The 10,633-nt window shown below is 33.9% G+C and overlaps 1 protein-coding gene across 1 annotated transcript; it reads right to left on the reverse strand.

Annotated features, from left to right (window-relative positions):
• Window positions 1-734: 734 nt before the first annotated feature.
• On the reverse strand, window positions 735-3,012 carry LOC115926896. The gene is made up of 2 exons (XM_030992503.1): window positions 2,198-3,012; window positions 735-1,501 (listed from the first exon to the last, which is right to left on the reverse strand). The coding sequence occupies exons 1-2, from the start codon at window positions 2,664-2,666 to the stop codon at window positions 735-737; spliced, it is 1,236 nt and encodes a 411-aa protein (XP_030848363.1). The 5' UTR covers window positions 2,667-3,012.
• Between the last annotated feature and the right edge of the window lie 7,621 nt (window positions 3,013-10,633).

The raw sequence follows: 10,633 nt of genomic DNA on the forward strand, positions 1-10,633 counted from the left end.
CATAAGGAAAGACAGAAAGAGAAAGTGTGATAAAAACAAAGAATAACATAAGAGAAGATGAAAGAAGGAAGAAACAAAGAATAACATAAGAGAAGATGAAAGAAGGAAGAAACAAAGAATAACAAAAGGAAAGACAGAAAGAGAAAGTGTGATAAAAACAAAGAATAACATAAGGAAAGACAGAAAGAGAAATTGTGATAAAAACAAAGAATAACATAAGAGAAGATGAAAGAAGGAAGAAACAAAGAATAACATAAGAGAAGATGAAAGAAGGAAGAAACAAAGAATAACATAAGAGAAGATGAAAGAAGGAAGAAACAAAGAATAACATAAGGAAAGACAGAAAGAGAGAGTGAGAGAATGATAAAAACAAAGAATAACATAAGGAAAGACAGAAAAAGGGGGTGATAGAATGATAAAAACAAAGAATAACATAAGGAAAGACAGAAAGAGAGAGTGATAGAATGATAAAAACAAAGAATAACATAAGAGAAGGTGGCAAGCGCGCCCGATGTATTATGTTGATAATGATGACAGGTTACGTCACTTCCGCTTATAAGCCGGCCCCGAGTCCACTTTGGTGTTACACATACCGATTGCGGGACTGAGGCCGGCCTCAAACCACATCCAGAGGTGGACTGAGTCCACCTGGCCTCAGTCCGGCTTTTCTAAAAAAAGTTGGTGTTACACATACGTCGAGCCGACTCCGGGGCCGGCCTCAGTCCACTTTTAGACTATGTGTAACAGGGGTCTAAGCATTCATCCTTGTTCTCAACTTTCTCTTCAATTCTTTGATTATCTTTCAAAGATGTAGGAACAGTACTTGTACTATACTGCTGCGTGTCTGGTATGCAGTATTCAAGGTCATACGTCTTTATGCGGGCTGTGTCTGTCAGCTTTATTACATCACTGTCACTTTCCACACAACTTTCCTTATCACAATTGACTACATCTGTATTTACACTATTCTTCTGAACTCTGTCTTCGTTGTGCGAAACACAAAGCATATCTTCAATTGAATACTTTGGATCATGCTGTTCATTTACTGGAGACACACAGTTCTCAGATTTTCCTGTCGCAGTTGCACCCATTACTTCAAAGACGCCATTACACTGATAATTCATCGACAATGCAAGTTGAATGATGTACTTATGAACACCTTGGTATGACTTCGCATGCATCAAAATACTTGTCCCATTTCCTACATCAATTCCTGAATGATTACGAGAATGAGGATCGAAAATGTAGTAACCATCACACGAAGACATGACTGATAATGTTTCGTTTCCAAAATTAACAAAAGTTACATCACTTTTGTCAAGAGTTTCTTCTAAAGCAGCAGTAAGAGGTAAACACTTTGCATCCTTCTGTTGATCTTCATGTTCAGTTACATATGCATTCACAGTTTCAGCATAGTGCACAGTGTACTCGTGCTTACCATCTTCTATATTGCATGGCAAATCTGATGTTTGTAACAAGTCATGGTTGCAAGCAGAAATGTCTATAATAGATTCATAAAGGCGATTTCCTCTCAGAAGTATGCCATCAAGATCATCTCTATTCCATGTACTTGGACTTTTTGTTTTCGAATATATCATTGACATTAAACCATTACATTTACACTGTTTTCCACTACTTGATCCAAATTGTTTGTCACTCTGATGAAAGTGCCCAGAAGCAACAAGACTAGTATCAAACAGGTTGCATCTTGTTTCAATGTCTGAACTTTCACATTTGGTATTAATATCACTTTGACATTTTGTTTCACTAGTTCCAAACAAGCTATTGGTTTGTTTCATTCCTTTATCATTAACTCCTTTTCTAATCTGTCTTTTTCTTACATGGTCTTTCCTCAAAATAACTGTACCATCTTCAGACACTTCAACAGTTCCCATCTTTCTTTTTCGATTGACCTTTGGACGATCCATCAAGGCATCATCAGTGTGAACAAAATTAGCTGACCTTTGACTTTGAATTTGTCTGCCTTTTTGATTACTTCTCCTGTTTTTTACTCTTACCCAATCACATCCTTCAACGTCATTTTCTATGTCACTTTTGTTATTGCCCTCCTGAATTCCAATTTCACTGTCTCTATTTATGCTACTACATTGATCATTCTCTGCATTTTTCTCAACATGTTTCATTCTTTTATCACCAGAAAATGTAGAACCTTTCAACTTTGTCATATATGATTTACCTTTCTTGTGTGATTTCTTTGATTTTCTTGATCCTCCTCCAGACATTTCTTTGAGACATGTTCCAGGTGTTCTTTGCTGTCCACTCTGTACTGTGTACTCATCATGGTCAATAATGCATTCGTCAATCAAGGAATCATAGTATCCATCATCTGAAAAAATACCGAAATTGTCAATGATACTACATGAGTAATTTGAGTACCCACAAATGCATATCCATACCACATTCAAATAATCTGTTTTTCCTTTACATATACCAGAGTTTATGAAGCAATCATGGTACCATCTCTTACACTCTTCACATTGCGTTTGACCAAATGTTTTCCTGTCAAATGTACAACTTTCACATTGGCTTTTACAAATACTGTCTGCTTGTTTTATTCTGCATTCAATTTCTCTAGCTTTTACAATAATACACAATACCTCAATTTCATCTATCAATTCTTTACATTCCAATGTCAAAAAAGCCATGGCTAAAGTTCAGGTCATACAATATAATAACTCGATTTGTTTGATCTGGATTCCAATATGAACAAGATTAAACTATATCAATGAGTGTCTGAGATAATAATATGTGTCTTTTTTCCTGAGCTTCTTGTTAATTCTGAAAATATTCTAAGGCCAACTCAATCATAAACCAAAAACAATTAATAAAACTTCTCAAATTCTCCTACTATAAAAAACAACTTTCACGTATAGAAATAAACTTTCAAGAACTAGATATCAACTTCAGAATTATATATCAACTTTCAGTATTAGATAGCAACTTTGAGGTATTAAATATCAACTTTCAGGTAGTAATTATCAACTTTCAGGAAGTAATTTTCAGGTAGTAGATATCAACTTTCAAGTATTAAATATCAACTTTCAGGTATTAAATAGCAACTTTCAGGTAGTGGATATCAACTTTAAGGGACTAAATATTATCTTTCAGATTAGAGATCAACTTTTAGTTTCAACAACAACTTTCAGGTACTAGATATCAACTTTCAGGTATTAAATATCAACTTTCAGGTAGTAATTATCAACTTTCAGGTAGTAGATATCAACTTTCAAGTATCAAATATGAACTTTCAGGTATTAAATAGCAACTTTCAGGTAGTAAATATCAACTTTTAGGGACTAAATATCATCTTTCAGGTATTAGATATCAACTTTCAGGTATTATATAATTTCAGATATAAAATCTACTTTCAGGTACTACATTGTATATCAACTTTCAGGTAGTAAATATTAACTTTCAGGTATAGAAATCAACTTTCAAGTATTGGATGTCAACTTTAAACTAAAGAAGTTCATTGATGCTTTTCCAAAAATTCTGTATATTAAATTCTAATTATCTGCAAATGCTCTCCTCTTCCTGCTTTCCTTTCTTTTTAATTGGTTTGACTTATTTTTAGATGTTTATTTGTCCTCTCACATACTACAACCTTGATTTTTCTTACTCTCTCCTCAGTTTATTTCTAAAGTTTCTCTTTGCTTCCTTTTCAGTTCTCTTAGTTTCAAAATTGTCTTTGGGTGTTTCTTAGTTTGTTTCACTTTTTTAGACTTGTTTTTGGTTTCTGTTGCTTACTTTTTAGCTCCTTTAAAATCCTCTATACTTTAATTAGCAATTACTCTCAGTCTATCTTTGCTTTAGTTGAATTAACAACCTTTGTCGTAGTTCCTCAACGTTTCTCTTTGGTTTTTCTTGGTCTTTATTTACTTCTTTTAATTTCAATTTTTATTGCTTTCTATTCAATTTCTCTTCATTTCTGGAATACCTCTTTGATTAAAAAATTGATCTCTCTATGATTGCTTTTTCTATAATCTTTTGTTTCAGTGAATGTATGAAAAAAAATTCAGTTTAAGAATACATTCAGCGTAGAGAAATTCAGTCAATGTAAAGAAGAACATTCAGCAAAAAGAAATACCATCAGTGTCAAAAATTCAATCAGTGTAAAGAATTTGTTCAGCGTAAAGAAATTCAGTCATTGCTTCAGGCAAGTACAAGGGTACAGGCCAAGTTACTAAGCTCAAACATGAAATGTCTTAAACATTAAACAATTGCTTTTGTCTATAGCAACCTGTACTTGGCACACCAACTGCGTAGCTCAAATCAGTGGATTACTGCCGATTGCCAGACAAGAAAAAAACAAGGATAGAAAGTTACGAACACATAACAGACACACGACACAAGACAATAAAAAAGACACAAGACAATACAAAGAATAATAGTAAAGCTTCAACACAAAACAATTGCTTTTGTCTATAGCAACTTTCACTTGGCACACCAACTGCGTAGCTCAAATCAGTGGATTACTGCCAGTTGCCAGACAGGAAAACACAAATGACACAAAAAATACAAACAAAACAAAAGACAAAACTCCACGTAGCTATTACACACCTCAGAGAAATGGTCAGATCCAACCTAAAAGGAAAAAAAAGATAAAAACAGATGTAAATGATACACTATTTAGTATTTATAAAAAAAAGGCTATTCATTTAACCAGCATTATGAATAGCAAACTTATAAAAAGTGGTCCTTATGAATAGGGGGGTAATTTGTCAATGGTTTACTCGCTATACTGTCGTTGAAATTTAACCTTTTTATTTTTTATTTTTTGGCCTGCATATAATGGGACATAGACTAGTACCTTTAAAGTCAATACTATAGTCTTTCTACTCCGACCATACTTACAATTACGTATTGATGTTCTACGAAAAGTGTGTAAGCTCAAAATTGAGTGAATATCAGCAACTGAAAGATAAATTCAAAATAACAAACATTGTAATAAACAAAACGATAACATTTACTTTCATCAACATTACTGGCTGTAACTGCCAATAAACAAAACGTGCAACATAGACTCTAGACCTAGACCTATAATAAATGTTTGTCCTTATTACATCAATAGATAGACTAGACCTTCTAGACCTATTCATGCAAAAAAACAAGTCAAAATATTGACAATTTAAAGGAAAAAAAAGTCTTATTTAGTAGATGTTTACGATGTAACCATGGTTTGGACTGAGCTGAGCGCACACCTCCCTTAGCCGATCCAACAAATAGGGGGAAGGGTATTTTTAAATTTTAAACTGTTTGTTGGGGCGAGTGATCGAGTCTTGGGGCTAGCAAAAAAATAAGTGCATAGATATTTTGCTTACGTCTAGCCGGATATAAGCCCGGGGAGGAGCACGGTTCAGGAAAGTGGCAAATTTTGGAGCTAGGACTCAGTAGGCCTAGGACTCAGTAGATCTAGTAGGAATAGATTCTAGATCTAGGAATATAGATCTAGATCTAGACTAGTCTAGTCTAGATTTCTAGGATCATTCTAGGATGCAAACAACATTTCAATCGCTGTTTTGACCAAGAAATTTTTAGAAGTTTGAGGGTAGCCCCCTAATATGGAGAATATGGAGAGTAACCTGCTCTTTCATATGACACCTCATTCATTGAGTTTTACCTTCAAGATCACGAGGAATAAAGCCAGGTTTCAATTTCAATTTATATAAAAACATCGACCAATTTTCATGGTCATGCAAAGCACGTAGACTGCATAGGGATAGGTTACGTGCGATCTCTATGGGACGGATTTTAGACACGGGTACGGGTGCGCGATCAGACACCCTATATTGTACGGTACATAGTTCACACTTCTATGGAATGCTAGGTTTCATCTTCCTCCTTCAATATTCATGACAAAGATAATCTACCAAAGACTTTGTTGAAATTCAGTTCATACTTATATTATCTTTTTCTTCCCATTTCATTGTAAAATTAATTTTTTGGACACTTTTCATTGAAGGATTAAAATAATCTGTACAGGGTAAATTATTTTGCAACAGGCACTCCATAAAAGTGTGAACTAACTAAGTACGCGCTAACTTAGCACGCGCTACCGGAATACCACCCATACAGTCTAAGTATATCTTAAATAAAAACATTAGTTAATCGTGTGTTATTGTAAGTAAAGAGAAAACTTACCGCTGACAAAATGAAGTAAACTAAGTAGAATCTAGGTCTGAAACACGTCCGTACACGTGACGTACGTACGTCTGGGCGCAAGCTGACAAAACCTAATCGTGAAAATGAGCCCCCAAAATAGAATTGATCTTTTGTTCTTCTTCTTCTGTTTTGAATCAATTACAATTACAGTTGTAACTATTGTCGCCAAAATACTTGACATCACGCGATTATATGTCTCATTTTTTTACTTTGTTAAAACATTTAATTCTAGATCTAGATCTGTATTCATCTATCTTTTAGGATATATCGAAAAAAAGGTATCGTACAGTTTTGTGCAACTCACCAAATTGACCATACTCCCCCACTCAAATTTCAAGTAAGAGTTCGTCGGCACTGTCGTCGGCCCTGCAGCGCGCCCTTGTTGTTGTTGTTGTTGTTGTTGTGTTTTGAGTTATTGGCGATTAGTCAGTGATTTGACTATTGTCGCCAAATTACTTTACGGCACGTGTTATATCTCTCAATTTTGGATTTTTTTAAAAATACATTTATTTCGTTTTATATTTATCTATCTTTTAAGATAGTATCGTAAAATAATATCGTAAGCAAAACATTCATGGGCTTTGTTAGTGTTTCTTAACAGTACGTGCAGATTATTTGTTATATCACATACACACCATACATAAATATGTATATAAGATAGCACCTACACAAGCTTCTATATTCAGTAATCTTATCATACCTTTTATCATTGTTGTTACTTTTTCTTATTTTATTTTCTTAATACATTATGTTATTATATTTTTAATGTACTGAGTGTAATTTAACATATTTATAATATCGTATTATGTTTTACTGTTCTTATTTTCTTTTCTTATTACATTATGATTGTTATTATATTTTTAATGTACTGAGTGTAATTTAGCATATTATAATATTGTATAATGTTTTACTATTCTTATTTTATTTTCTTATTACATTATGTTATTATATTTTTAATGTACTGAGTGTAATTTAACATATTTATAATATTGTATTATGCTTTACTGTTCTTATTTTATTTTCTTATTACATTATGTTATTATATTTTTAATGTACTGAGTGTAATTTAGCATATTTATAATATTGTATTATATTTTACTGTTCATCAAGGGAGGTATTACTTCCTGATAGGGAACCGTTTCGTTCTGAGAAAGAACCGTACAATAGCTTTTTGTATACTGGACTCACTCTTTTTTAAGTATTCCATAATTTTTTCAGGTTGGGATTCGTTAATTTCTGTTAGAAACATAGCCCTTTCTATAATATAGTTAGGGCAATGTACTAAAAAATGTTTTACAGTCTCTATTTCACTGGGGCATCTATTACAGAAACCAGTAGCATGAATTCCCAATCTGAGGAGATCCTGGTTAAGTCCAAGGACTCCAAAGCGGAGTCGATGTATTATTGTTGAATGTTGTCTCTCTAATGAGCATATATATGGTTTATTAACATCTTTTTGATATGTTTTCAAATACGAGTTGGTTTTGTTCCACCTTTCTTGCCAAAGGAGTTTGGAACTTGTAGTAATTAAGCTTTTCATTTCTGACATATTTAGGTTATTATTGACTTCTATTTTCTTTACTAATGCGGCCTTTGCGTGGAAATCCGCCATCTCGTTCCCTTTTATTCCACAATGTCCAGGTATCCACTCTACATATATATCAACTCCTTTATTCTTTAAGTGAGTAGTCATGGTGAGAATTTCCAGAATAAAAGATTCGTCCTTCTGTTGTTGTAATGCAATAAGTGCACTCAGTGAATCACTAAAAATAACAACCCCCACATAAATGTCTAATTCATCTACCCATCTGAGAGCAAGAATGATGGCAGCCAATTCAGCCCTGTACGAAGAGGTGAAATTTGCTAACCTTTTGCTCCGATGTACAGAATAGTAAGGGACGTAAAAAGCAGCTGCAGAGGTCCCTCTTTCAGGTACTTTTGATCCATCGGTGTATATATGTAATTGAGTCGCCCATTTAGTATGTATGATTTCCAGGCTGCTTTGTTTTTGTTGTGTAGGATGATCTGTTTTCTTTATTCGAGTACTTAATTCCGTTGACACTGCCGGAGGGTAGAATAACCATGGTGGAAATGGGGAGTAGGTTATCGTTTCTATACGTTTTCCCAGCTTGCTTTGTATTCTATATCCAAAAGGTTTGTTTACGTTTTTTCCCTTCAAGTATTCAAAATGCCAACATGGTTCAATGTTTTTTAACAACGGATGATTCGCCCATCTTTCGATGTTTTGTCTATATTTACTTGAAAGCATTTGTCTTCTTATATCCAAAGGCATTTCCCCCATTTCCACCTGTAGTGATTCTAAGGAGGTTAATGGCAGCCCACCTGCGCATATCCTCAGTGCTTGGTATTGGACAGAGTCAATGGCTTTTTTGGTGGTAGCAGCTGCACTGTCATACGCCTCACATCCGTAATCAAAAAGAGACCTTATAATTGCTCTGTACACCATGATAAGTGATTTCGAGGAACTTCCCCAGTTTGTTCCAGTTAGACATCTTAAGATATTTAATTTTCTTTTACTTCTCGTGATTACATTTTCGATATGTGGTTGCCAAGTTAATCTTTTATCAAATATAACCCCTAAAAAGCGATGAGATTTTTCGTACATTAACACATTTCCATTCAGTTCTATATCAGGCGGTAGAACGGCATTCCAGCTTTTCGTAAAAAGTACGGGCACTGTTTTGACAGGTGAGAGTCGAAACCCCCACTCTTCAAACCAACGATTTAAAAGATTCAAATATTTCTGTATTTTTTCAGTAATATGTACAATGTTCCTGCCTGATATCCATATTGCGCAGTCATCTGCATACATAGATATGCTTACATCTTGGTCTGTAGGTATATCACCCATCATTATATTATATAAAAGAGGACTTAAAACACTCCCTTGTGGTAACCCGTTATGCGTTTTATAAGTTTTAGATTCTGTATTTCCAATTCGTACTTGAAAAGTTCGTGCTGTTAGATAATTTTCTATATATCTCAGCATGTTCCCTTCTATTCCATTTTTTGCTAATTTAAAAACCAGACCCTTTATCCAAACTGTATCGAAAGCCTTTTCGACATCCAAGAAAACCGCTATTACATGTTCATTACAATTTATACTCTTTTGGATGTCATTTTCTAATTGTACAATATTGTCCGTCACACTACGACCTTTCCTAAATCCACTTAAAAAATTGGGTAATAATTCATGCTTTTCAACATACCATTGTAATCTTTCTTTTATCATTCGTTCAATTATTTTGGCAAAACATGATGTTAAAGAGATTGGTCTATATGACGATGTATTTCTGGGATCTTTTCCATGTTTGAGAATAGGGATTATTATAGAATGCTTTAGTTGAATTGGAATTTCCCCGGTTTTCCATATTAAATTAATGATGTTCAGCATGATTTCCTTGTTTGCTTTTGGCAGATTTTCATAAACAACGTAAGGTATATTATCTTTTCCTGGGGCAGTCTTTTTTCGCGATTGCACTGCCTTTTCAAATTCTGTTATAAAAAAGGGTTCATTTATAACATGATCTACATTTAAAATATGAATGTCATTATTTGGTGCCTTCGGTAATTCCTTATTAGTATCCCTGTCTTTTATTCCTATTTTTTGAAAGTAATTTCCAAAGGCATTTGCTTTCTCCTGATCGGAGACAATATCTTTACTATTTACAATCAATGTTGACATATTTTTTGTTTTTTTTATTAGTACACCATTCAGCCGTTTTATACAAGCCCAGATCTTAGATTCTGGCATATACTGATCAAGCTTTGTGCAAAATGCTCGCCAGTAATTTCGTTCTGCTTGGCGGAGCACACGCTGTGCTTCTGCTTTCTTTTTTAAGTACTCATCTACCTTTTCAAAAGTTATTTTCCGTGACATCTTATTACACATTCTATTTCTCTCTTTGATTTTCTCTGTACATTCTTTGGTCCACCAAGGCACCGGATTTTTAGAGACATTTCTCCTTTTCGGTACAGTTTCTTTTATACACAGTTTTAAATATTTCATGAAATTATCATATATTTCCTGTATATCATTATTTATAAGTATGAGATCATTTGTAATCATCTCTTCACATTTCTTAGCAAATTTTTTCAAATTTATATGTTTAAAGGAGATAAAATCATCTGCACTTCTTATTGAAGCATCTTTATATTCAGAGCTTTTCCCGTCTAAAGTTGTTTGGATATTTATTGGGAAGTGATCACTTCCAAAAAGGCTTTCCATGACTCTCCAATTACTTCTACATGCCAGTGAAGGAGTGGTTATACATACATCTAAGCATGACAGTTTTCCTGTTCGTGGATCCAGTCTGGTTCCTTCGCCATCATTCAAAACAGTTAGATTATGATGATTCACGAATTGTTCTATCACTTGTCCATTCTTGTCTGTTTTGTCACTTCCCCACATGGTACCATGAGCGTTAAA

Source organism: Strongylocentrotus purpuratus, unplaced genomic scaffold (assembly GCF_000002235.5).
Source record: "Strongylocentrotus purpuratus isolate Spur 01 unplaced genomic scaffold, Spur_5.0 spur5_scaffold_2, whole genome shotgun sequence".
NCBI lineage: Eukaryota > Metazoa > Echinodermata > Echinoidea > Camarodonta > Strongylocentrotidae > Strongylocentrotus > Strongylocentrotus purpuratus.